The 25041-nt window shown below is 41.7% G+C and overlaps 1 protein-coding gene and 1 long non-coding RNA gene across 3 annotated transcripts in view; one reads left to right on the forward strand and one right to left on the reverse strand.

Annotated features, from left to right (window-relative positions):
• Positions 1 to 20453, reverse strand: part of TMEM168 (transmembrane protein 168) — a 30800-nt gene extending 10347 nt beyond the window's left edge. Inside the window, exons 1-3 of one of the 2 annotated variants that reach the window (XM_072764780.1) lie at positions 20240 to 20453; positions 14012 to 15265; positions 387 to 529 (exon numbers count right to left, since the gene is read on the reverse strand). In XM_072764780.1, the coding sequence (XP_072620881.1) occupies positions 387 to 529; positions 14012 to 15139 (1271 nt within the window). In that variant the 5' untranslated portion in view covers positions 15140 to 15265; positions 20240 to 20453. Of the gene's footprint in view, positions 1 to 386; positions 530 to 14011; positions 15266 to 16997; positions 18944 to 20239 lie in introns of those variants that run through there. The other variant, XM_026012160.2, reaches the window with a different exon arrangement.
• Positions 19829 to 25041, forward strand: part of LOC140599748 (uncharacterized) — a 38870-nt gene continuing 33657 nt past the window's right edge. The window contains exon 1 of the long non-coding RNA XR_012002755.1: positions 19829 to 19951. This is a non-coding gene — a long non-coding RNA (uncharacterized lncRNA). The remainder of the gene's footprint in view (positions 19952 to 25041) is intronic.

Raw genomic sequence — 25041 nt, forward strand, 5'->3', positions numbered from 1 at the left:
GTGTAATAAAAAACCAGAATTAGGACTCTCGGGTCCAGAATACGTTTCTATTACATTTTGCCATGTTGTTTCACAGGACATTTTCATAAACAAGATAACCTTTAGACCTTTCCTTAGAACTGTCATGCATATTTTCTGATTTTTAGCTAAGTACAAGCTAATCACATTTATCAAAATATTTAAATTGAATCCTCAAGATTCTATCACTACACAGCATAAATAAAAGTCTTTCAACATTTGGGGTAAAGGAAAAAAATTGCAAGGGCATCATATTTTGAAAATATTATACTTTTGAAAAAATGAGCTATCACACTTAATATTCAAATTCATATAAATATTATGAAAATGTTCAAGTAGTTACTGCTAATTATACTAAATTACTGTACCTGCAGAAGTTGGTGGGAATCACAATAGCATATCCAACAGACGTTCCTCCTAAACAGCTACCCAATTCATGGAAGAGCCCATGAGCCATAGATTCCAAAGGTAAAACTATCAGAAACATGCTCAAGAAGATTCCATTTGTTGGCTAAAAGAAATTCAAAACAGCGTATTTATACAGTGTGTGGCACTGCACTTATGTGTGTGCATTTGTATATATATTTACATACAGGCACATTTAAAGTTTTTGCCCAAAAATGACAAAAAAAACAATAACCTAAAAACAATTACAAGTTGAAGCAGAAAAGTATAGGAGGGTAAACAATGAAACCTAAATTAATCTTGAAGCTTCTTATAGTTGTGGCAAAACAAATACAGCACATAATTTTTTTTATTTTGTCAGGTAACATCCCACCCAAATTAAAATAAAAAACAAAAGCAGAACCCTCGTGCTATGACAGAAAAAGCCAGAAAACAAATCCTTTCCTGTTCAAACCTACATAGTCTAAATCACTTTTCAAATACCATACTCGTTACTTTATCTGAAAGTTACCTTAGAAAGGGCTCATTTTTTTTCCTGTGAAAAGTCCAAAATTAGAGAGTAAAATATTAAACTTCTAATGAAGTTTTCCTTTGAAAAGCCCTAGACTCTGTAAATTCAAAGTTGAAAAAAAAATAGTGTGCATTTTATATATGTTCTATATACATAAAGGGCACAAAGTGTCCTAAAAGTAAAAGAGAAAAGGGGAAGCTAAAAGAAATAGTTAAAAGGAGATAAGATTGGGTAGTAATTGCAACTGAAAAAAATAATAAAAAATAAAGGATCTAAATAAGCGGAAAGCAAATGAAAGGCTACTAGTCACTCAGTCCTGACAGCATTCCACGTTCTGTGTTGCTACTGCATATACTATATGGTTATGTGCTTCTGTACATGAACATGCATTTTTCTAATGCTAAGAGATGGATGATTCCTTCAGAATTTTAATAAAAAATAGGTGATTTCCATAATGGAAAAATAGATAAAATGCTCTATTTTGGGTACACTATTATCAACTGCACAAAATACAGTACATGTTCAGTTTAGAAACAATAGAAAATACAAATAAGGAGATAAGTGATTAAATCATTACAAGTACTGTCCTCCACACACGTTGTTTGAAATATTCTAGACTTCACACAACACGTATATTCGTTTTGTTTTTTACCAATGTAGGATAATATTCTATATACACTAATATATTGTAAGCCTACGAATATACTAATATGTAAAGAACAAATGGCATTCCTATCATTAAAATCCCTAAAATTTTCATTAGCTGATTCCCTATTTCTAGATTCCATTTAAATTTTCATTTTAATAAAACCAGAATAAGTATTGAGTTCCCTAATTCTTTAAAAAATTTATTCATGAGAGACAGACACAGGCAGAGGGAGAAGCAGGCTCCATGCAGGGAGCCTGACGTGGGACTCGATCCTAGGATTCCAAGATCACACCCTGGGCCAAAGGCAGGTGCTAAACCCCTGAGCCACCCAGGGATCTCCCAAGTTCTCTATTATTTTAAAGCCCTTTGATAGTTTCAGTTTCATCTTTGGTGAAGTGTTAAATATTTTGCTCATTTTTCCATGGGGCTGCCTTTTTATTATTAATATACAGCTTTGTTTTGCTCTCAGTATATTTAAGGCTTCTGTGGGTTGTATGACAAATGCCTTTCCTCTTCCCTTAATGCTGTTGATTGCTTAGCATTTTTTTTTTTAAAGATTCTATTCTTTTGAGAAAGTGTGTACATGTACAGAGGGAGGGGCAGAGGGAGATGGACAAGCAGACTCCACACACAACACAACTGGACGCTTGATCTCACAACCCTGAGATCATGACCTGAGCCAAATCCAACTCTGACACGCAACCAACTGAGGAACCCCAGTGCCCCTTGCTTAGCATGTATTTGGTTGTAAGGTCATTTTATGTAAGTTAAATCTTCCTCTACCCAAGTCAGGAAGATTATTTTACATTACCCTTGAAAGGCTTTATTGTTTTGACCTTCACATTTTTAGGTCTATAATCCAAATACAATTGATTTTTGTTTATGGTCCAATTCCATTTTATTTGTATACTCAATTACCAATCACCGAAAATCTAAACCATTCAACATTACTCTACAGTGCCGCCTTTGTAATAAATCAAGTGTTATAGGACTTGTTTTTGTCAGTTTGTCCTTTCAAATATTTCCTTTGGTCTTCATTTCCTCATTACTTTTGGGACTCTGATGAAAATAGAGCTCTTCTCACTATATCCTCTTTGAGTCTTCTGTATTTTCCCTACTTTTCTTTTGTGTTCCTTCTTGCATAGCTTCTTCTGAAATCTATCTTCCAATTCACTAATGCTCACTTCAGCTTTATCTGTTAATCTTGCACACTGAATTAATTTCGGGTATTTTATGATTCTAAAGCTTGTTCTTTTTCAAATCTGCCTTGTCACTATTTTATGGTTTCCAACTTCCTACCATGATGTACTAACTTTGCTTTTATTTTTTTCAACTTGTTAAATTACCTTTGATAATTCCAGTATCTCAAGACTTTCTGGTCACCTCTTGTCTGTTGGTCCTGCTGCTTATTACTCTTGATACCATGTACCTAGCTACACTCATGAGCTGAACACTGTATGCAAAAATACACATGTGTATGTATATGTGTGCAAGCACACATGCGCATGTGTGTAGAGTTACATGGTTCTATGACTAATTTCAGGCCTAGAATAACGATAACTTTCTCCAAGATTTTTGTTTCTTTTGGAGCTCGAGCTGGGGGAATTACAACTAGGTATCTTAATCCAGGTTTGACCACTTAACCCAGGTCAGATCTCTAACAGGACACAAGATCAGGATGCAAAATCATGACAGTGCTGTAATGTACACAGTTCCACCCTTTTCTTTCAGGGTGTCATCTTAAAATGGGAGTTAATTTACCAGAGATATCTCCCACCTCTGAAGTTCTGGGCTTTGATTTCTGCTCCTCTTGATGGCACTAGAAATGCAGTTCAGCTTTAAACTAATATGTCCACAAGGCACAGTGTTAAGTATTACTGTCCCAGGAAGTATGATATGTATTTTCATTTATTCAAGTCTGTCTTCAAAACCTTTAGTGGAGTTTTGTATTTCTTTGTAAAACTGTCTTTTAACCTTCTCTTTTCTCTTTAACTGTCTTTAAACCTTTTTCTTATGTTTGTTTTCTATGAATGAAATGATTTCCATTACATCTTCTGATTATGGGCTTCCAGGATACTGACTTTTGTATATTTACATGTTATTATTTGCCACCTAAATGGTATTAAAAATACATATTCCCACTATTCACCATTTATTTCTTATGCTACCTATGTCATACAATTCCATGAAAATTTACAGTTTCTATACTGGCTATGTTAATGATAACTTCAAAATCAAATTTTTATGACAGCATACAATGTTAAAGATGCAGCCTAATTCTCACAACTGTTACTACAGCATTTTCAATTGATTTTCCAGTTAACTCTTATGTTTGCCAGGTAAATCCTCCTACCTACAAATACTAATAATTTCATTACTTTCTCTTTTCTATACTTTCTATTTTATGCGTTGCTCCAGGATAACAAAAAGTCTTTTAGGGGTTTAATTGATCAAAGCAATACTTCTACATTATGTCAGCCATTCACATAAAAGAATTACTAAAGAATGTGACCACCATGACAACTTTATTATTTCTACCTTTAATTAGTACTTTTCTGATCAAGATGGCAATATAAGAAACTAAAAAATTGGGATGCCTGGGTGGGTCAGCAGTTAAGCATCTGTCTTCAGCCCAGGGCGTGATCCTGGGGTTCTGGAATCGAATCCCACATTGGGCTCCCTGCATGGAGCCTGCTTCTCTCTCTGCCTATGTCTCTGCCTCTTTCTCTCTGTCTCTCTCATGAATAAAAAATATGAAAAAAACTAAAAAATTCACTATGCTATAATTTATAGCAAAGGTCACAAAAGCCTTCAGGGGCCAGAAAAGTGTTATGTGAAGCAGGATTCTAAAGGAAAGTGCATTACTGCCTAAAGGCATATTCTTAAGGCATTTTTAAAAACGTATTGAAATATAATTGACATACAATATTATATTAGTTTCAGGTGCACAACATAGTACTGTAACAATTCCATACATTACTCACTGCTCACCACCATAAGTGTAGTCACCATCTGTCACCATACAACATTATCACAGTATTATTTATATTCCATACGCTATATTTTCATCTGTGACATATTTTATAACTAGAAGTCTTTACCTCCTAATCCCCTTCATCTGTTTTGCTCATCATCCCATCCGTGTCCCCAGTGACAAGTACCAGTTTGTTCTCTATTTAAGAGTCTGTTTTGTTTAGATTCCACATATAAGTGAAATCATGCAGTATTTGTCTCTGTCTCACTTATTAAAGGCACATATTTTTTAAAAATGTTCTGGCTAAATAAAGCTGGTCTATTCAATCTTACAAGCATGTATATTCACTTATTTTGCTATACAGACATAGGATTTTAAAAAATGGAATTACAGAAAAATAGCACCATCTTAAGAAAAATAAAAAAAGGCCCTGCACGTTATTCTTAAAATCAGGATAGTTTCTAGAAGCAAGAATGAGAGGTTCAGGTTTGTAAACAGCCTTTCTGTACTAAGAGTTACTAGGAAATTTCGTGATATAGATACATAAAGAGAATTCATAAGCAAGGAATTTGATATTGTACAGTGGGGAACTAAATTTTGACATGTAAATTGTAATAGAATGCTGTACCATGAAAAAGTGTTTAAACAAAATGAAAAATAATCAAATCATTTTCCTTTATTTAAGACTATTATCTTGCTAGCTCCTCATCTTTCTAATTTCCTACAGCCAAAGGAATGGAAGTTCCCATTTCTGAAAGGTGGCCCAGAAATATTTAAAATTACCCTTACTATGAAATTATGTCAAGGGTACTGACTTAGCCTTTGCATGTATACATATATCCATGTGTATACAATACCAGTGGTTATTACTGACCTCTTTACTACCTTAAAGGATTTTATAAACCTACTAAGATTTTTATTGTGAAATTAAAATATTATCAGTTTTACCATTAGGAAAAAAGGATTGCACAGTTTTTAATTTAGCAATGAACTACATTAATGATAAACTTCAATTGCAAATCACTTTGTACATGACTCAAGTAGGAAGCCTTATTAACTAATTTAAAATTCCAATTAAAATGTTAACTGATAGTGATGTTATTCAATACTCTCATGTCAGTTATACAACACAGATGATAATATTTAAAAGGACTAAGGCAGATATTCAGAGGTTTACTGACAACAATTCATATACAACAGATGATCTGTTATAATCTTAGTTGATAATTTCATGTTGTCATTAATTTTTAAAAGTCAAATTTAACAGAAAAAACATTAAATATTTGTATTAGGTAATTTTGAGTAAGCAAGTTTAAAAAACAGTTTTAAATACACTATTAAGATAACACACACAAAAGCGAGCACTTTGGCAACACAAAAACTTAGTAATCTTAACTGAACGGATGGTAAATATGTCCGGGGGAGAAAAAATAAATTTAGAATGTTTTTATCCACTTGCCACTTTCAGAAAGCTTCAATTTTACTAGCATGCAAACAGTTATAGCTGTAAAAGTTATCTGTGACTTCAGTGCGTCCTTGTATTTTAACTTTACTTAATCAAAACTATTACATATAGGTACTTTTCTTCCTTCATTTCTCCAAATCACTCAAAGCACTTACAATCTATAGGACATGATGCAAATTTCAAAGCAGACAGAATCTGAATATACTAGCAGACCAATAAGCAACTGTAAGCAATATCCTTTTCTAGAATAGTTACTAGCTATTCTTTGCTCAGCTGGGCTTTCAAGTCATGGTCAAAACATTCAACATGTTCCTATCATAAAAGTTCTCAGGTAACAGGAACAAAATCTCTATGCAATATACAATGTTGGAATTTCATTTTTAAAAATCTGGCATTTACATAAGGGATAAAATTATTGTTTAGAAGTATTTTTGTATGAGTCATCTTAAGTAAAGCAGATTTGGGGAACAGTACACGTGAAAATCTAAAGAAAATGAAGTCCAGCTAAAAAAAACAATATATAATATGTATATTACAAAGCAATATATAAATGGAAATATTATGTTCTTTGATATGAGAAACCCATATTTAAGAAACAATGGGCAACCTCCAAAAATCTGCTCAGTAGAGGAAATTTTAAGAACATTAGGAAAGCTACCTCACAGTTTTAAAGTCAAATGACTGTTTATACAGAGGCAATAGGGTCCAGTGCAAAAGACTTAAGCTTTGGAGTTAGACTTTGGTTCTATCCTAGCTCAGCCATTTACCATCATCTGTGTGTACATGGGCAAATTAACCTTTTGAGTCACAACCTATAAAAGAGGACTACAATTTATTTTGTGAGCTTGTAGTATAGATTAGAAATATGTGAAATATGGCTAGTACAATAAATGGTAGCTGTATTTTGCAGTGAAGCATTTTTAAATTGAAATGAAGTCATTATGAGGAAGACAAAAGAAAGCTAAATGACTTACTGTGTAGGAGATACTGATGTAGAGTTAAAGATCTAGTAAATGCATTAGGAATCTCTTTTCTTCTTTTGAGTAATCTCAGAATACAGATAGCAAAAACAGACATTTTTTTTAGATGACAATCCTGATAAAGGTGAAACAGTGGTGGCATGGGAATCAAACTCAGGAAGTCTACCGAATTCTACTTTTCCCGTTGGCAGAATAAGGAGGTTACATTAAATAATCTCTATGCTCATTTCCAACTCTAAAAATATGTGGAACTAAGTAAAGTGGTTAAGAGCTGTGAAGGCAGATTGCCTGGATTCATACCAGCTCTATAGCTTTGAGCAAGTTTCCTTCTCTCTCATGCATGTTTCTTATCTATGAAATGGGAATAATAATGGTACCTATCTCAGAGTGTCATAAGGATTAAGTAAACACACAAAGTACACAGAACAGTGTATAGCACATAGACAATAGTAAATAGTAAATCTTACGGAAAAAAATTTTCTATGGTCATTAAAATTTTTTAAAGCTTAGAACATCATCTGGGGAAAAGAAGAAAAACCTTGTTACTCCAAGAAAAACAAAATTAGAACCTTTGTTGGTCTTTTGGAGGAAAAGAAAAAGTACTCCTGTTTCATAGTGTTCTGGCAGAAATGATAAAAAAAATCAAATTAAAAGAATGCCTTCAAGCTAAAAAGAATTAGTGTCCCCCCCTCCTCATCTAGACTAAAACAGCTCAAAACTTTAGAAAGAGAAATGAAACAACAAAAAAAAATTATGAAACATGTGCACTTCTAGTTTTGGCAGCAGATTTGAAAACTCCCTGCTCCCCATGCCAAGTGAAGTAATATGGCTGATCCTCCCATCTTGCTAGAAATGAAACTGCTACATCTGTGGATTTCATCCCTTCATTGGATGTGAGGCTGATCTTGTTCCATCTGTCACACCCAGTGATTGCCACTGCTTCCTTTATAGAGAAATCAACTGTGATTATGGGTTTTCTGGTTTTGGTCAAAAGTATTCTACAAAAAGTTGCATCATACTCCCATGGAATCTGCAAATGACAATGATTGGCAAGGAAAGGTATATTAAACCTCATATGAATGATATCAGAGAGAATCAAACATAAGAGTGAGCCATGGGGGTATCTGGATGCTTTCCTCCCCTTTTATTCTTATATGAATTATCAATTATCACAATTTCTGAAAAGCCTATAAGGTAAGCAATAATACTAGCACAAAATGTGGTACTGTATAAGTCTGTCTTATTGACTTATTTAAAAAAAAGGATAAAAGAGGAAAGCAAATAGTACACTGAATGAACATAATACAAACTGCAGGAAACATCAGCTGTAATGTTCCATTTTAAAGTTAGAATGAGATTATGAATAGAACACAACAGAAGTTAATGGTAAATTCCAGATTTTTAATGGAAATGACTTAGAATGATACTATTGACTCATTTTGAGAATGTTATTAAACTCAGTAAAACTAAGGAAAAATAAAGCTATCCCTGTGAGAGTAGCTAAGATTCTATTTAAATGAAGTCAAAGATTTCCTAGGCAGGATATCAAAAGATTCATAAAAAAAAATTGATAAAATGGACTGTGGCAAAACTTAGAACTGCTCTTCAGAAAACATGGTAAGAGAAATGATAAGCCACACTGGGAGAAGATATTTCCAAGTCATATATCTGATAAAGGACTTACATCTAGAATATATAAAGAATCCTCAGAACTATTAAGAAAACAAGCAATGCACATTTTTAAAAATTGCCAAGAGATCTGAATAGGTACTTCACCACAGAAGACCTACTGCAGCAAGTAAGCAAAAGAAAAGCTACTTAACATCAAATGAATTACCGCCAGACACCTATTAGAATGGTTAAAAAACAGATAATACCAAGTACTAGTTATTATGTGGAGCAAATGAACTCCTATACACTGCTGGTGAGAATGCAAAATGGTGCAACCACTTTGAAAACAGTTTGGTAGTTTCTTAAAAGTTAAAAATGATTCATGTTTATCACATGACCCAGCAATCCCACACCAACTAAAATAAAAAACTACCTTAACAAAAAACCCTGTCTATAAATGTTTCTAGCAACTTATAATTACCAAAAACTAATTTCAACATCCCTCAATTGAGAAATGAGTAAACTGTGAGATACCCATACAATGGAATACTGCTATGCAATATAAACAAAAAAACATACACACAACATAGATGAATCTATACGAATTATGCTAAGTAAAAGAAGCCAGATTCCAACAGCTATATACTGTATGATTTCATGTATAGGACATTCTCTGTGAAAGAAGAGTCTAGGGACAAAAACAGATCAGTGGTTGCCGCCACTGAGGACTGAGAAAGGCATGACTTACAAAGGAGCAGAAGGGAACTCTGGGTGGTAAAGGAACTGCTCTATATTCTGATTGTGGTAATGGTGGCCACACAACTATTTGTATTTGTCAAAACTGCAGAATTATATACAAAAAAGGGTAAATAAAAAATTTTGTATATTACTAGGTAAAACTAACAAAACCAAAATTAATATGTGAGTAAGTAGCTAAGCCCTTTTTTGGAAATTAAGGTCCAAGCTACAATTGTATTCCACAAGGCAGATTAACCTTATGCTTTTGTTTGTTTGGTTTTACTCTAAGTAGTAAAATAACAGTACATTTAGCTCCTTAAAAATATACTTTAAAAAAATAAGCCTACTATAAAATGTTTTGTTAATTCCAAATTCCTGCTAGGTCATTAACTCAATGAAATCCATCATCCTACATTCCCAACTGCTCCCTTTATTCCAACATTTTTTTTTTTTTAGCATTTTTAGGCTGTCCATGTCAGAACAGTATTCAACTCTATTTCATCAATTTATTTCTAATTTAACTTTTAAGATTTTATTTATTCATGAGAGACACAGAGAGAGAGGGGGGCAGAGACTTTGGCAGAGAGAAAGAAAAGCAGGCTCCATGGAGGGAGCCCCATGTGGGACTCAATCCATGGACTCTAGGATCATACCCTGGGCTGATGGCAGGTGCTCAACTGCTGAGCCACCCAGGCGTCCTCATCAACTTATTTCAAGTTCTCTTCATAGTCTCCTCAACAAGATATTAGGGAAAAAATTGCTGTTCTAAGTGTAAGACTAGCACTTTAGTCAAGCTATACTTGATTTAAAGCTAGCTCTACTCTCACTGATCCTAATTTTTTTTTTTTTTTCCTGCCACACAGGGTCTGTGCCAATCCCCCCTCCCAATCAGTGGAACTAATTTTCCAGTGTAAATCCATTAAAGGAAATTTTAATGAGACAATGGAAAATATGTTTGCACTTGAGCATTATGCTCACAAGAATGTGAAAATATGGGTTTAGAATATATTGTTAAAAAGCTAATCAGTATATCATTTTGAAATGTTAAAAATTGTTCAATTTCTACAGAACAAGATCTAATTAAAAGAATCTGAGATAGGACTTAGGATTTACTTGGATTAACAATGATGTTATACCAAGAATGGTCCTGAGCTTATTTATAAAACTCTTAATTTATTGACTTTCACTATATAATTTTCTGATGCTTCAATCAGTGAAAAGGGTGGGATCTTTTATAAATCCAGTGGAGTGTTTCCTAAATTATGTTTCACACAGAGGTTAATAGGTGTGGTGGTGGGGGAACTGGTTAATGAGGCATAATGAGGGGTATAGGCAAGGACTTCATAGTAAGTAAGTTTGGAAATGTTTCTCTCTTTGAACACTTTTTCTTTGAGTATACTCATTAACATCTCACAGAATACTCGGCAGAGCATAGTTTGAGAAATGTTTAAAAAGAAGATTAAATCTTAAATTTAATTGCATCAAAGACACAATGCCTACATCATAGGCAGCAGTTACCAAATAGCAACTTATCAGGGAATGCGGACAAAACTCTGGTAGATGCATGTTAGTCTTAAATAGCTTAATTAATACCTTGTTACTCAATGGGTATACTTTTGACCAGGAGTTTCTGTATCACCTTAAATTGTTCAAGCTTTCTCCCAAAATAAATTTCAGTCTTCAAAATTTAACATCCCCACATGATTTCAATGCATGTTAAAGGTTGAGAAGCATTGGCTTACAACAGGAGTTGGCAAACTTTCTGTAAAGAGCCAGAGAGTTCATATTTTAGGTCTTGTAAGCCATAAGGTCTCTTCTGTACTACTCAACTAGGCTATTTATTATATTGAGAAAAAGGTCTATATATTAAGGTATAGTAATTAAAGATATACTTGGATATATTTCAAAATATACTTGGAAGAGAAGCCCAAATACATGAAACAAGAAAATGTCACTTTAACAATTTATAATGAAAATTTTTAATATTCCTCTCTGTCCTGATGGAAATCGACAGATAATCAGCAAGGATATAGATTAGGAAGAAAACCACCAGCTTAATCTAGCTGCTATTAACCAGTAACAACAGACTGCTCATTCTTTTCAAGTGAACATGGGTATATTCTCCAGAATAAAATGCATGTCGGGCCACAAAGCAAGTCTTAATAAAAGACTAAAACCATACTAACTATGTTCTCCAATCACATGTAAGTAAATTAGAAATCAGTAACAAAGAAATGTGAGAAATCCCTCAAACGTCCAGTTATCAGACAACCAACTTTTAAATAACCCAAAGGTCGAAAAGAAACTTCAAGGGAAATTTGAAAATATCTTACAGCATAGTACTAGTATAAGGTCAGACATATAGATCAAAGGAACAAAAAAGAGAGCTCAGAAACAAAGCCTTATATTCCACTGATTTTGGACAAAAGTGTCAAGGAAATTCAACAGGGAAAAGGATTGTCTTTTCCTGAACAGTTAGCTGTATTTTAAAACAATTAGATCCTTACATCATACCATTGACAAAAATTATTTCAAAATAGATCTTACACCTAATTATTAAAGCTAAAATAAAACCACTAGAAGAAAATTACTATAGAAGAAAATCTTTGTGATCTAGGATTGAGCAAAGACTTTTTAGATAGGATATTAAAAACACAGTACTTAAAGAAAAAGTTGATAAGTTGGTCTTCGTGAAATTAAAGACCTGTGCTCTTCAAAATGTGTCACTAAGATGGGATCCCTGGGTGGCTCAGCAGTTAAGCGTCTGCCTTCGGCTTAGGGAGTGATCCTGGAGTCCCGGGATCGAGTCCCACATCGGGCTCCCTGCATGGAGCCTGCTTCTCCCTCTGCCTGTGTCTACCTCTCTCTTCTCTGTGTCTCTCATGAATAAAAAAAATCTTAAAAAAAAAAAAAAGGGTCACTAAGAAAAAAAGATAAGTCACAGACTAGGAGAAAACATTGTCCAGTCATCTGATAAGACTTATAACCATAATATAAGAACCCTTAAAATTCAATCATAAGAAGAGAAATAACTCAGTTTAACAATGGGCAAAATATTTGAATAGATATTTCAAAAATAAAGATAAATGAACGACTAATACACACATTAAATGATACTCCGCATCATTAGTCATTAGAGACATACAATTAAAACCACAATGAGCTAGCACTCCGTACTTAAATTGAGAGGCATTCTCAAGTAGACCAAGTTAAATAAAATAAAATAAATAAATAAATGTGGAATGGAAGGACAGAATCTTGCTGACCTATTCTTTGGAAAGCTTCTGTGTACCTCCAGTGGGGTACATACCAGAGTTGAAGTCACTGGTGTAAGAAAACAAGAAAGATATGGTGGCTTAGAAAGTAACTGGTTGACAGGATCTGATGGTCTGGATAAGTGTCAAGCATGAATGAGGCTGAGGAGTGTGCGTGGGGAGTAGCTACAGCCGGAAAAGTAGCTGACGAGAGAAAGGTGAGGGAAAGAAGCACAATTTTTTTTTTAAGAGTTTCTGACATCATCTTCTTATCATCATCATCATCATCATCATCATCATCATCATCATCATGATTCTGATAGTCCCCAGCACTGGCAAGGAAAGTGAGGAAGACAGCCTCAGGTTAACACCCACAATGTTTTTATCACTTAGTTGACTCCTACACAGGCTCCCTGCCCTAGCCCACACTGACAAAAAGGTACCATGCCCAGGCAAGTCTCTCTACATCTCCCTTCAAACACATCTAGAAATCACTCTGTAGCAAGTAATTGGAACAAGGCAGAAAATTGCACCAAGCATAGATGACCTTCCTTTTTCCCCTACATCCTAATCTGACGTACTCAAATTACAACATTTCTCACACTGTAATAATTGTTTACAAGCCTGCCTCTTTCCCAGCCCAACAGATTGTGACTTAAGACCGACATTTCTTATTCATCTTGAGATCTTCAGCAGCCAGTAGAATACCTGACATATACCGCAATCAATAAATGTTCAAAAAATGGAAGACTAAGCTTAATATAAACTCCAACCGTGCAATTTAAATATCTTTGTCTACAAAAGACCTTTTTAAATGTCTTCAACATTTCATGGGCAGCAAATGTATTATAAAACCCATTTTTTTCTTTCTTAGGAGGAGAGCCCACTAATCTGTAATTAAGAACCTGATTCGTTATCTAATCACCTTTTACATAAATGGGAAGGGGCTATATAAAAAAAAATGTGTTGTAGTGAAAAGACCAGTGGATTAGATAGAAGCTAGGTAACCTGTTAAGGCTAGTACCAGAGATTCTGGATGTGTCTTCTTGGGCATTCACGTTCCTCCTAGGTGAGATGAGAGGATTAGCGTGCAATCTCAAAGCACCCTCAAATGTTAATATTCTAAGGATCTTTAATCTCAGTGTTTAAGGAACAATTAGAAAGCAGAAGGCATGTCACTTGCTGAGTATTCCTAACATTTTGGTACCTCTTTGGTAGAGATCAAACTAAATTATACTGTCAATATTCATTCAGTACTTCGATTCCATGAACAAAAATAAGCACCAAAAAACAATCTCCTTTTGAAATCAGGAACTTGACTTTTCGATTCTGATCATTTAACCCTTGAAGGAAGCATTTAATCACACATCACAGGCACTGACATCATAAACAAACTATATGCTTACCTGCCAGGAAACTGCTCCTAAAATCGCTGTTGCAAGAAGACTAAAAAAAACTAACTGCTCTGAAATTAAGCAAAAGTGACGCATCCCTTTGGATGCCATGATTCTATCAAGGCTATTGTTATCTACCCTGTGGGTGAAATATACTTTATGGCAGTCATTTAATTTGGTATGGAATCCCCAAAGAGTTAACAGAAAAATAATATGGCAAATCATCCAGAAAATTCCAAAAATGGAAAAGCCTGGTATTACAAAATACCAGAGGTGAGTGTCTCTAAGTTTAAATGCTGAAAGAATAAAAAAGGTAAGCTCAATCATTCCTGTGAAAACTACTGAAAGTCTTCTGCATATCCTTCCACGGTACAAAAAGGGTTTCCACCTTTCAGTGACTGAAAGTCCACTAAAATAAATGTCAAGGAAAGGGTCAGTTATCAGGCAAATAAAAAAACATGCAAAAGCAACTGGATTTTTTGGAGTTTCCAATGAGGAGAAAAACAGCAAGACTGCAAAAATAACTAAGTTGGGAATAGCTAAGAAAGACTTCATTCTCAGGTCAATAATCAGCATGGCCAAAGCAACAACAAGTAAAATGACACTCAGCGACTTCTCCACCAACATAGTTGTGCTGGCAATAGCAAATCCAACAAGTTCCAGAAATTCAACTGTGGTTAGTAAAGTGGGTCGATGACGGACATACCCAGAAATTCTCTCCACCAGAGCACATAATATCCTTAATACTATGGAAGTTAGAAGCAAATATTTGGTTGATTCTTCTTTCACGTCATTTTTAAAGGATGAATTGTCAAGAAAACACAGGAGGCCAAGCAAGAATCCAAACCAAAGATTTGAGAGACTTAAACTTGCTGCTTCCATTGAAAAATAGTAATAGAGTATGCTGGCAATTCCAAGAACAAAAAGACCAAGGATAAAAATTACCAAAATTAAGGAATTTGCGGTTTTTTCCCATCTTACATAGAGACCTAAGCATATAGCAACCAATAAATTGATTCTGGCTAAATAGCCAAGATAACGCACTGAAGAATGCATATTCACTTCTCTGTTGACTTCTTCCAGTCTCGTCATTGCTAAATACAGACAATGACTAAAGCAGTAACGCAGTGATTTACACATGTAATCTGGCAATTTGGGCTTTCTCCCCACGGCACAAAAATTAACTGCTTGTTTTTCATCCAGCAAATCCAATGTATCCGTAACTCCTATTTCAGCATTTCCTCTGGTGGAATTATTTATAGTGCTCTAAAAAGAAGAAAAAAATATGTCAGTGTTAGTTTTATATAATTTACCTTTTATATTTATCTTCTTTGTACAAAATAATAAGTAAGAAAGTTTCTTCTGAAACTCTGTTTTAAATTTGACTTGCATGTCTCTTAATGGTAACTGTCTCTGGTTTAAAAACTCAGTTTATCCTAACAAAAATGACAGTGCCTTCTACTTAACATATGCTAAGATAGTATGATTAAATAACCAAAAACAGTGAAACTGATTTTCCAAAGACTAGAAGCCTTTCTTACTTTAAGGGCTGGTGTTTCAACTACATGCGAATATGAGATCTTGAACCTAGCTTAGATTGTAGTACATGGATTCGGCACAATTGAAGCAACTCCGCAGATAAACTGAATGATGAAAACCTACCTCTGATTTGAAAAGCACTAGAATCCAGGAATAGTGACCATTCTTACCTGCCTAAAATCCTCTGCATCTTTTTACAAGGCAGCTCTAACAAGATAGAAAATCGTAGTCTTCACATTGTTTCTAACCCACTTACCAGAAGTAAAGTTTAATTTTATTAAAGTTAGTCCCTAAAGTTGACGCGTAATTTTCCCTGTACTTTTATCTCTACTAAATTACTTGGGTTATCAAACCTCCTTTTAGATCCAGATACCATCTCTATAGCAAACCAATTCCTGAACTTTCTAGTCAAAATTGTGAAGTTAGAATGCTAACCAGTATTTATTGTAAATTAAGAACTTCATACTTTTTAAAAGTTAACAACTATTTGTTAAAGGATCCAGATAATTATCTTAATCTTTGCTCCCACAAATTGTACTTAAAACATGACAGTGGTCAAAAAAATGCTTTATCTATCAGATAATTCTTCAAATTTTCTGGTATACTGTTTCAGAAGAACTGATCCATTCAACAGCTCATGGTTACACTAAATGTCCATGGATAACTCAACCAGATAAAAATTCAAAAAATGACTTGTGATCAGCTTATTTATACTTTAACAGGACACTAAAAGACAGACCTGACAGAAACATAACCTGGAATTAACACCTAATGACCCACTTGGCTGGGGAACAACGCCACTGAATGACAGACAGCCTTCTGTTTCTTTGCTCAACACTCTGTCAGTCTTTGTAACTATTCAACCCCTCTTCCTTGTCCTCAAATCTCACTTCCCATTCCCTGCATTCTCACTAGATGACTGCAACCAGGTGTCAGAAGAGAACCTCCTTAAGTCTCCAACACCACAGACCCACTCTACCCAGCATCTCCCGATACACCTAAGGCTAAATCTTTAGCCATACTGATTAGCTTTTCCCCTCTAACTCTTCCAGAACTCCACAATCTCCTCGTTCTTCAAACTCCCACTCTTCCCTTATCCATTAGCACTTAAACATCTGCAGAGCTCTTTTTAAAAACAATACCCCCCCCAAAATCCCAGAAACAAAAGCAATCTTCACTCAATCCAGTCTTCTCTTCCAAGTTCAACCTTCTGTCCTCTTGACAGCTTTGACCACCTCACTTCTCACACCACTAAACGACAGTTCCCACTAAACAACAAACTGCTCTAGCAAATTCTAAAACGATGGATAAGCTCCTAAAACCAATGTGTACTTTTCACTTATTATCCTGCACTTCTTCAAACAACCTTTGACATCGTTGACTCCTCTCAACTTCTGAAACCTGCCCTTCCTTTAGCTTTCAAAGACCAACCTCCAGATTTTCTTCCTAACTCACTGACCTCTCCTTCTTGGTCTTCTTGCAGACTCTCGATTCTCAATCCATCCTTTGGATGTTCAATCACAGGTCGAGGCTTTCCTCTTGCTATACACCTTCCATGAGCAATCTCGTCTATTTCCAGGTCTTCAATTATTCTCTCTTCCCCTCCTGACATAACATATGTTAATCTACCTGATGCAAATAAAGCACCAGCTCTGTTCACTCTTAGAGCTAAAACCTTGGGGGATCCCTGCGTGGCTCAGTGGTTTGGCGCCTGCCTTTGGCCCAGGGCGCGATCCTGGAGTCCCGGGATCAGGTCCCGCGTCCGTCTCCCGGCATGGAGCCTGCTTCTCCCTCTGCCTGTGTGTCTCTGCCTCTCTCTCTCTATCATGAATAAATAAATAAATTGTTAAAAAATATATTAAAACCTTGGAAAAAAGGGAAGCTTGTAAATCATATCCATAACATCCTTATCATAGAATATATGCAACCCCACTGTCAAAAATCAACATAATTGAATATTCTTAAACGGCCAATATACAAGTCTTTCCACATTGTAAACCTCTTCAAAGGAGAAACTGGCTGAATCAGAGAGTAAGACCACACAGCATCCCAATGTTTTCAACTGGTCTGCCGTTACTTGATTCAATGAGAAGTTACTTATGAGACAGATAAAAAATGGAGCACAGAAGAGCTATTTGCATAACGGAACTTCCAGAGTCTGTTTTATAAAACCCCATATACTACTCTAACTCTCCTCTTCTCCACCACCTATATGTAATCTCCACCGAGTCCTGTCCACTCTTCTTGGACACATCTGAGATGTTTCTTTTTTCCAGCCCCAAAGTCAAAATCCCAATCCCGGCCGCCATCATCTCATGCTTGAATGTCTCCCTGCATCGAGTGGTCGAGCCTGGCCTTCTCCAACAAGTGTCCCTTTTAGAATAAAAAAATTGTTAGGGGGATCCCTGGGTGGTTCAGTGGTTTAGCACCTGCCTTTGGCCCAGGGCGTGACCCTGGAGTTCTGGGATCAAGTCCCACGTCCGGCTCCCAGCATGGAGCCTGCTTCTCCCTCCTCCTGTGTGTCTTTGCCTCTCTCTCTCTATGTCTATCATAAATAAATAAATCTTAAAAAAAAATTGTTAGGTCACTGTTATGCAAAACCCTCCAACGGTTTCCCATCATCTTAAGCAACAGAGTCGAGAGTCCTTATAAAACTATTCAATTGGAGGCGAACAACTTTCCTGCCTCCTTTCTCTTCCTCTTGGGACTTTGTATTCCACTTTCAGCTCTGAATTGCATGAACGCTGTCCCCTCGCAGGTGCCCTCCTTCCCTCCTCCCGGGCTCCATCCCAGTCCTTACACCTGCCTCACTCCTGCTTTTCAGGTCTCCCTCAAATCAATTTCTTAGTGAGGCTGCCCCTGACCCATTTATACGGTCCCTGCACTGCTGCTAGAATAGTGAAATGCTGGTGGTCATCTGTCCGATGTCTGCAGTCCCTCCCTACTAGATTCACAAAGTCTCACAGTTTGTCTTTAACACCATGTACGTGTATCTTGGCAGAAAATTTGGCACCGGGCCGCCCGGGTGGCTCAGCGGTCTGGCGCCTGCCTTTGGCACGGGGCGTGACCCTGGAGACCCTGGAGACCCGGGATGGAGTCCCGATGGAGTCCCGAGTTGGGCTCCTGGCAGGGAGCCTGCTTCTCCCTCTGCCTGTGTGTCTCATGAATAAATAAAAATCTTAAAAAAAAACTGGCACCGAGTGGGTGTTCAACAAGCACCTATGAGAGGAATATAGACTAATGAAGAAATAATTATGTTTAACGCCGATGCCAGGTACTGGTCACAGAGGCGCGGGGGCTCCCCTCAGCCTCCCTCAGCTCCCCTCACGCCCCCTCAGCTCCCCTCAGGCCCCCTCAGGCCCCCTCAGCTCCCCTCAGCCCTCCCTCAGCTCCTCTCAGGCCCCCTCAGCTTCCCTCAACCCTCCCTCAGCTCCCCTCAGCCCTCCCTCAGCTCCCCTCAGCCCTCCCTCAGCTCCCCTCAGCCCCCCTCAGCCCTCCCTCAGCTCCCCTCAGCCCTCCCTCAGCCCTCCCTCAGCTCCCCTCAGCCCCCCTCAGCCCTCCCTCAGCTCCCCTCAGCCCTCCCTCAGCTCCCCTCAGCTCCCCTCAGGCCCCCTCAGCTCCCCTCAGGCCCTCAGCTCCCTTAGCTCCCCTCAGCCCTCCCTCAGCTCCCCTCAGCTCCCCTCAGCCCTCCCTCAGCTCCCCTCAGCCCCCCTCAGCCCTCCCTCAGCCCTCCCTCAGCCCCCCTCAGCCCTCCCTCAGCCCCCCTCAGCCCTCCCTCAGCTCCCTCAGCCCCCTCTCAGCCCCCCTCAGCCCTCCCTCAGCTCCCCTCAGCTCCCCTCAGCCCTCCCTCAGCTCCCCTCAGCCCCCCTCAGCCCTCCCTCAGCTCCCCTCAGCCCTCCCTCAGCCCTCCCTCAGCTCCCCTCAGCCCCCCTCAGCCCTCCCTCAGCCCTCCCTCAGCCCTCCCTCAGCCCCCCTCAGCCCTCCCTCAGCTCCCTCAGCCCCCTCTCAGCCCCCCTCAGCCCTCCCTCAGCTCCCCTCAGCTCCCCTCAGCCCTCCCTCAGCTCCCCTCAGCCCCCCTCAGCCCTCCCTCAGCCCTCCCTCAGCCCCCCTCAGCCCCCCTCAGCCCTCCCTCAGCCCTCCCTCAGCTCCCTCAGCCCCCTCTCAGCCCCCCTCAGCCCTCCCTCAGCCCCCCTCAGCTCCCCTCAGCCCTCCCTCAGCCCTCCCTCAGCTCCCTCAGCCCTCCCTCAGCTCCCCTCAGCCCCCCCTCAGCCCCGCAGCCGGCGCTCCCGTGTCCTGCCCCGGGTCCTGCTCGCCGACGCGCTGCACCCTGGGCCCGGGCTCCGGCCGCAGCTGCCTCTGTCCCGTCTGCGGGAAGAAGCCTCAAAAGCGAAAAGGCCCAAACCGAGCACCGAGGTCGGGGGAGGTCGGGGGAGGTCGGGGGAGGTCGGGGGTTTCGGGGCTTCGGCTCTAGGAATCACGTTAACTCCCGGGCCCGCGACGGGGAGTCAAGGGCCCCGAGCACCCGGGCTCTCGGTCCTGCCCCCGCCGCCCAGAGGCTCGCGGCCACCTCGGCCCCCCCCCCCCCCCCCGCCCCACTGGCGCTCCCAGGGACGCGCAGCAGCCTCGGCCCCACAGCCCGCGGGGCGGAGCCCGGGCGCTGCCGGGCGGGGGCCGCCCCCCGCGTCCCCGCCGACCCCCTACCTGACTCGGCCGCCGCCGCCCGTGCGCGCCCAACCCCCGGAGCCGGCGCTGGGGGCGCGGGGGGTACGGGAGGGCGCGGGGGGGCGCGGGGGCCCGGCCTGCGGCTCGCGGCGGGAGGCGGCGCGGCGGGGGGGCGAGGGCCGCACGCACTAACGCAGGCCGGCCTCGGGGGAAACTTTCCGGGGGCCCGGCCCGGGCGCGGCCGCCATGTTGCCGCCGCCGGATCGCGCCGGTACGGAACGCCGCCGGGGTCACGGCGCGCCGCGCTTCCTCCGAGCCCCGCCCCCCTCCCCCCGGGCGGCCGGACCTGGGACCCGCGGCGGGCGGCGGACTCGAGGCCTCCGGGACGCCGCCGCCGCCGCCGCCCTGGGCAGCGCCCGCAGGACGGGCCGCACGGGGGCCCGGAGGCCCCCCAGCCCGGCCGCCGCCCCGGCCCCGTGGGCCCGCCTGCCCAGCCGTCTCGCCCCGGCTCTCCCTAGATCACCGCCCGGGGCTTGAGCCTCCCACAGCACGGGGTTCCCAGCTCTGGCCTGCTCCAGGCCCCCCGGCCCGTACACCGGCCCCCCAAGCCTTTACACCATCCCCCCAGCCCGTACACCGTCCCCCCATCCCGTACACCATCCTCCCATCCCGTACACCATCCCCCCTATCCCGTACACCATCCCCCCTATCCCGTACACCATCCCCCCTATCCCGTACACCACCCCCCATCCCGTACACCATCCCCCCTATCCTGTACACCATCCTCCCATCCCGTACACCATCCCCCCCCAGCCCGTGCACCATCCCCCCCATCCTGTACACCATCCGTACACCATACCCCCATCCCGTACACCATCACCCCCATCCCGTACACCATCCCCCCTATCCCGTACACCATCACCCCATCCCGTACACCATTACACCATCCCTCCCAGGCCGTACACCATCCCCCCAGCCCGGACACCATCCCCCCTATCCTGTACACCATCCCCCCATCCCGTACACCATTACACCATCCCCCCTATCCTGTACACCATCCCCCCTATCCCGTACACCATCCCCCCTATCCTGTATACCATCCCCCCTATCCTGTACACCATCCCCCCATCCCGTACACCATTACACCATCCCCCCTATCCTGTACACCATCCCCCCATCCCGTACACCATCCTCCCATCCCGTACACCATCCCCCCTATCCCGTACACCATCACCCCCATCCCGTACACCATCCTCCCATCCCGTACACCATCCCCCCTATCCCGTACACCATCACCCCCATCCCGTACACCATCCTCCCATCCCGTACACCATCCCCCCCCCAGCCCGTACACCATCCCCCCCTATCCTGTACACCATCCCCTCTATCCCGTACACCATACCCCCATCCCATACACCATCCCCCCAGCCCGTACACCATCCCCCCTATCCCGTACACCATCCCCCCAGCCCGTACACCATCCCCCCATCCCGTACACCATCCCCCCTATCCTGTACACCATCCCCCCATCCCGTACACCATCACCCCATCCCGTACACCATTACACCATCCCCCCCATCCCGTACACCATCCCCCCTATCCCGTACACTATCCTTCCTATCCCGTACACCATCCCCCCATCCCGTACACCATTCCCCCTATCCCGTACACCATCCCCCCATCCTGTACACTATCCTTCCTATCCCGTACACCATCCCCCAGCCCGTACACCATCCCCCCAGCCCGTACACCATCCCCCCTATCCTGTACACCATCCCCCCCATCCCGTACACCATCACCCCATCCCGTACACCATTACACCATCCCCCCCATCCCGTACACCATCCCCCCATCCCGTACACTATCCTTCCTATCCCGTACACCATCCCCCCTATCCCGTACACCATCCCCCCTATCCCGTACACTATCCTTCCTATCCCGTACACCATCACCCCCATCCCGTACACCATCCCCCCATCCCGTACACCATACCGCCGTCCGGTACACCATACCCCCCCCCCGGCCTGTACACTGGCCCCGCATCCCTTACACCGCCGCCCCATCCCGTACATCCCCCCCATCCTGTACACCATCCCCCCGCCTGTATACCGCCCCCCCAGGTGGTACACTGGCCCCCCTATCCTATACACCATACCCCTCCAGCCCGTACACTGCCCCCACAATCCTTACACCTGCCCCCCCATCTCGTACACCCCTGCCCCAGCAGTACACCGGCTCCCCCACCGGCTCCCCCACCGGCTCCCCCACCGGCTCCCCCACCGGCTCCCCCAGCCGGTGCACTGACCCCCCATCTCGTACACCGCCCCGCATCCCTTACCCCGCCCCCCCAGCCGGTACACCTCCTCCCCAGCCCTTACACCATCCCCGCAGCCGGTACACCTGCCCGGCCGTCACCAGCCTTTCTTCCTAAGGGTCCTTCAGACGCCAGGCCCTGATGCTCATTTATACTCTGAACTCACTGAGTGAACCTAAGGGGATGTTGCTTAGGGACCACGATTCACAACAGCTGTGGAGTCCAGTGTTTGGAGTTTGGATCCTCTTAATATGTGCGATTATGTTCCTCTGTCAAAAAAAAAAAAAAAAAAAAAAACTTGCAAAGATACTGTGAATGTTCGTCGAAACAACAGGCCTTCAAAAAGTGTGAATTCCTCTCCAAGAAGCCTTCCCTGCCAGCCTGCCTTCTATCCTTCCCATCCTTTTCTGCTCCTTGTAGGTCTCAGGTCACTTAATCTCCCTCTGAACCCCAGTTTCATTGTGTGTTAACGGGATACTAGTAACATCCACCTTACAGAGTTGTTGCAGGGATCAAATGAGATGATGTATGTAAAAAAAAAAAATAGCTTAAAACATCTAAAACCCTTAGATGTTTTATCCTCTTTAGGATAAGGCTCAAAATCCTTCAACAGATATGGACCAGTTCTGTAGCCTGGCCTTTTTTTTTTTTTTTTTTTTTACCTCCAGCTTGACCTCCACAACACCTCCAAATTGTCTGCACCCCAGCCTGCTTTCACATCCTCATATGCCAGGACATGTCCAGTTTTGCTCACCATTAAATCGGCCTGGTGTAGTGCACGATATAGGGTTGGCACTTAAACATTAAACAAAGAGCACACAATAGGCCTTCAACAATCATGAGTTCTCTCCCATTTATTTTCTGTTCGTACCACCTATACTTTTCCTATCTCCGCTGATAGAATGTGAATTTCTTCATTTTCATGTAATAGACGCTGGGGATTAGAGTGGGCAGCAGATCGGTAGCGATGAAGCACTCTTAGACTCCGATCCCTCCTATGTAAATAAAAAGTGTGAGTGTCTGTCCAGATTCCTGTCTTAACTCGAAATGCAGTTACTAGCCAACTCCCAAATCTGTAACTCTGGCTCTCTGGGGAACACGTGTCACATGTTTCTACTTGAATACATTGCCACCACTTCTCATCCAGCTTACCCTTTCCTGGATGTATATAGATGTGTACGTGTATATGTCTACATACATATATTTGTTTGTTTTGCATGCCTACCCTCTGAATCACCATTCTGTGTTTGCAGAATTCCCCACCTTAGGAGTCTACTGGCTGAATCTGAAATGCCACATACTGGTTCTACCAATCATGTACACCAGCCGGGAGCTCTTGACTCAGAACAGCAAACGCAGAAAGCCGTGTGCTTCCTGGGTAACTGCAGGAATATTGCTAGGTCGGCTCCTGGGGCAACAGTGAGGGGGGTTCTAGGGGTGAGCATCCAGCATCCAGGACTAGTGGCGTCAGTGACTCAAGGCGCCTGTGCATTCCTACAGCCACCCTAGAGCCCCCTCCCATGGGTCCAGTGGTCTGTTGTTACCGGTTGTAGTCTCTGACCATGCAGGTCTAATGCTCCCTTTCCAGCCATCCTCTGAGCTACTCCGTGTCCTCTCATAAATTTCTTTTCTGCTTAAACCACAGCTGTTTCCTCTTCCTTAGCACTATGGCTCCTCATTAAAACAGTGCTTTTTCATCTTCCTCAAACATGATCCACAGCCTGGTGACCTTGAAACTCTCTTTGATGCTTGTTATCTTGTCGGTATACTTTAGAATACTTCAGTGAGACGTGTATGTGTTTGAGCCTTAACTTTAATCTGCACACTCCAGGGTGGATAATTAGCATTTGAAAGACTAATCAGGAATCTTCACTACAGAGATGGATGCACAAGTGCTTCCAGTATCACGGTTATTCTGCACTAGAGGTATGTTAATTAACATAAAAGATTATAAATAATTTTTCATTGTGGAGATAACAGGTGTTGGAGATATGTGGCTGGTTAGAATAGTGTACAGGCACTTTTTTTTTTGGCATTTCTGTTCTTGCCTACATGTAGTACGTGTAAGCATCTTCTGAATATGGCACACCGACAGCCTTTAGAATGGCTCCCTGAATCTAGAACTCTGTTTAGTACTTTGGCACAAGATATTTTTTGTGTGTAGTATTTTTTTTTTTTTTTTTTGTTTTTTTTTTGTGCCTGCTTGTTGATGATGGTCTATGTAGTTGCATGAAGCCTGCAAACTTGCTTTCACTGGAGGACACCACCTAATAGTGAAGGAAGAGAGGGTAGCCCTCATCAAGCTTTAGTTGTTGAAGGCTGCCAGTATTTACTGTAAGAACCCGACAGTTGTGAAGGCCAAGAGTTCGTTTTCATTCACTACGTGTCTTGCATTTATCCTTTCTTTTCAAATTCCATTGTCACTACCCTCGCCCCTGAATTACTTCAGTAACTTCTGTGGTTTGTCATCCTGATGTCAGCCTCAGCCCCATCTCATCCATCACACTGACTGATACTCTCGGAGCAC

This window comes from Vulpes vulpes, chromosome 7, assembly GCF_048418805.1.
Source record: "Vulpes vulpes isolate BD-2025 chromosome 7, VulVul3, whole genome shotgun sequence".
NCBI lineage: Eukaryota > Metazoa > Chordata > Mammalia > Carnivora > Canidae > Vulpes > Vulpes vulpes.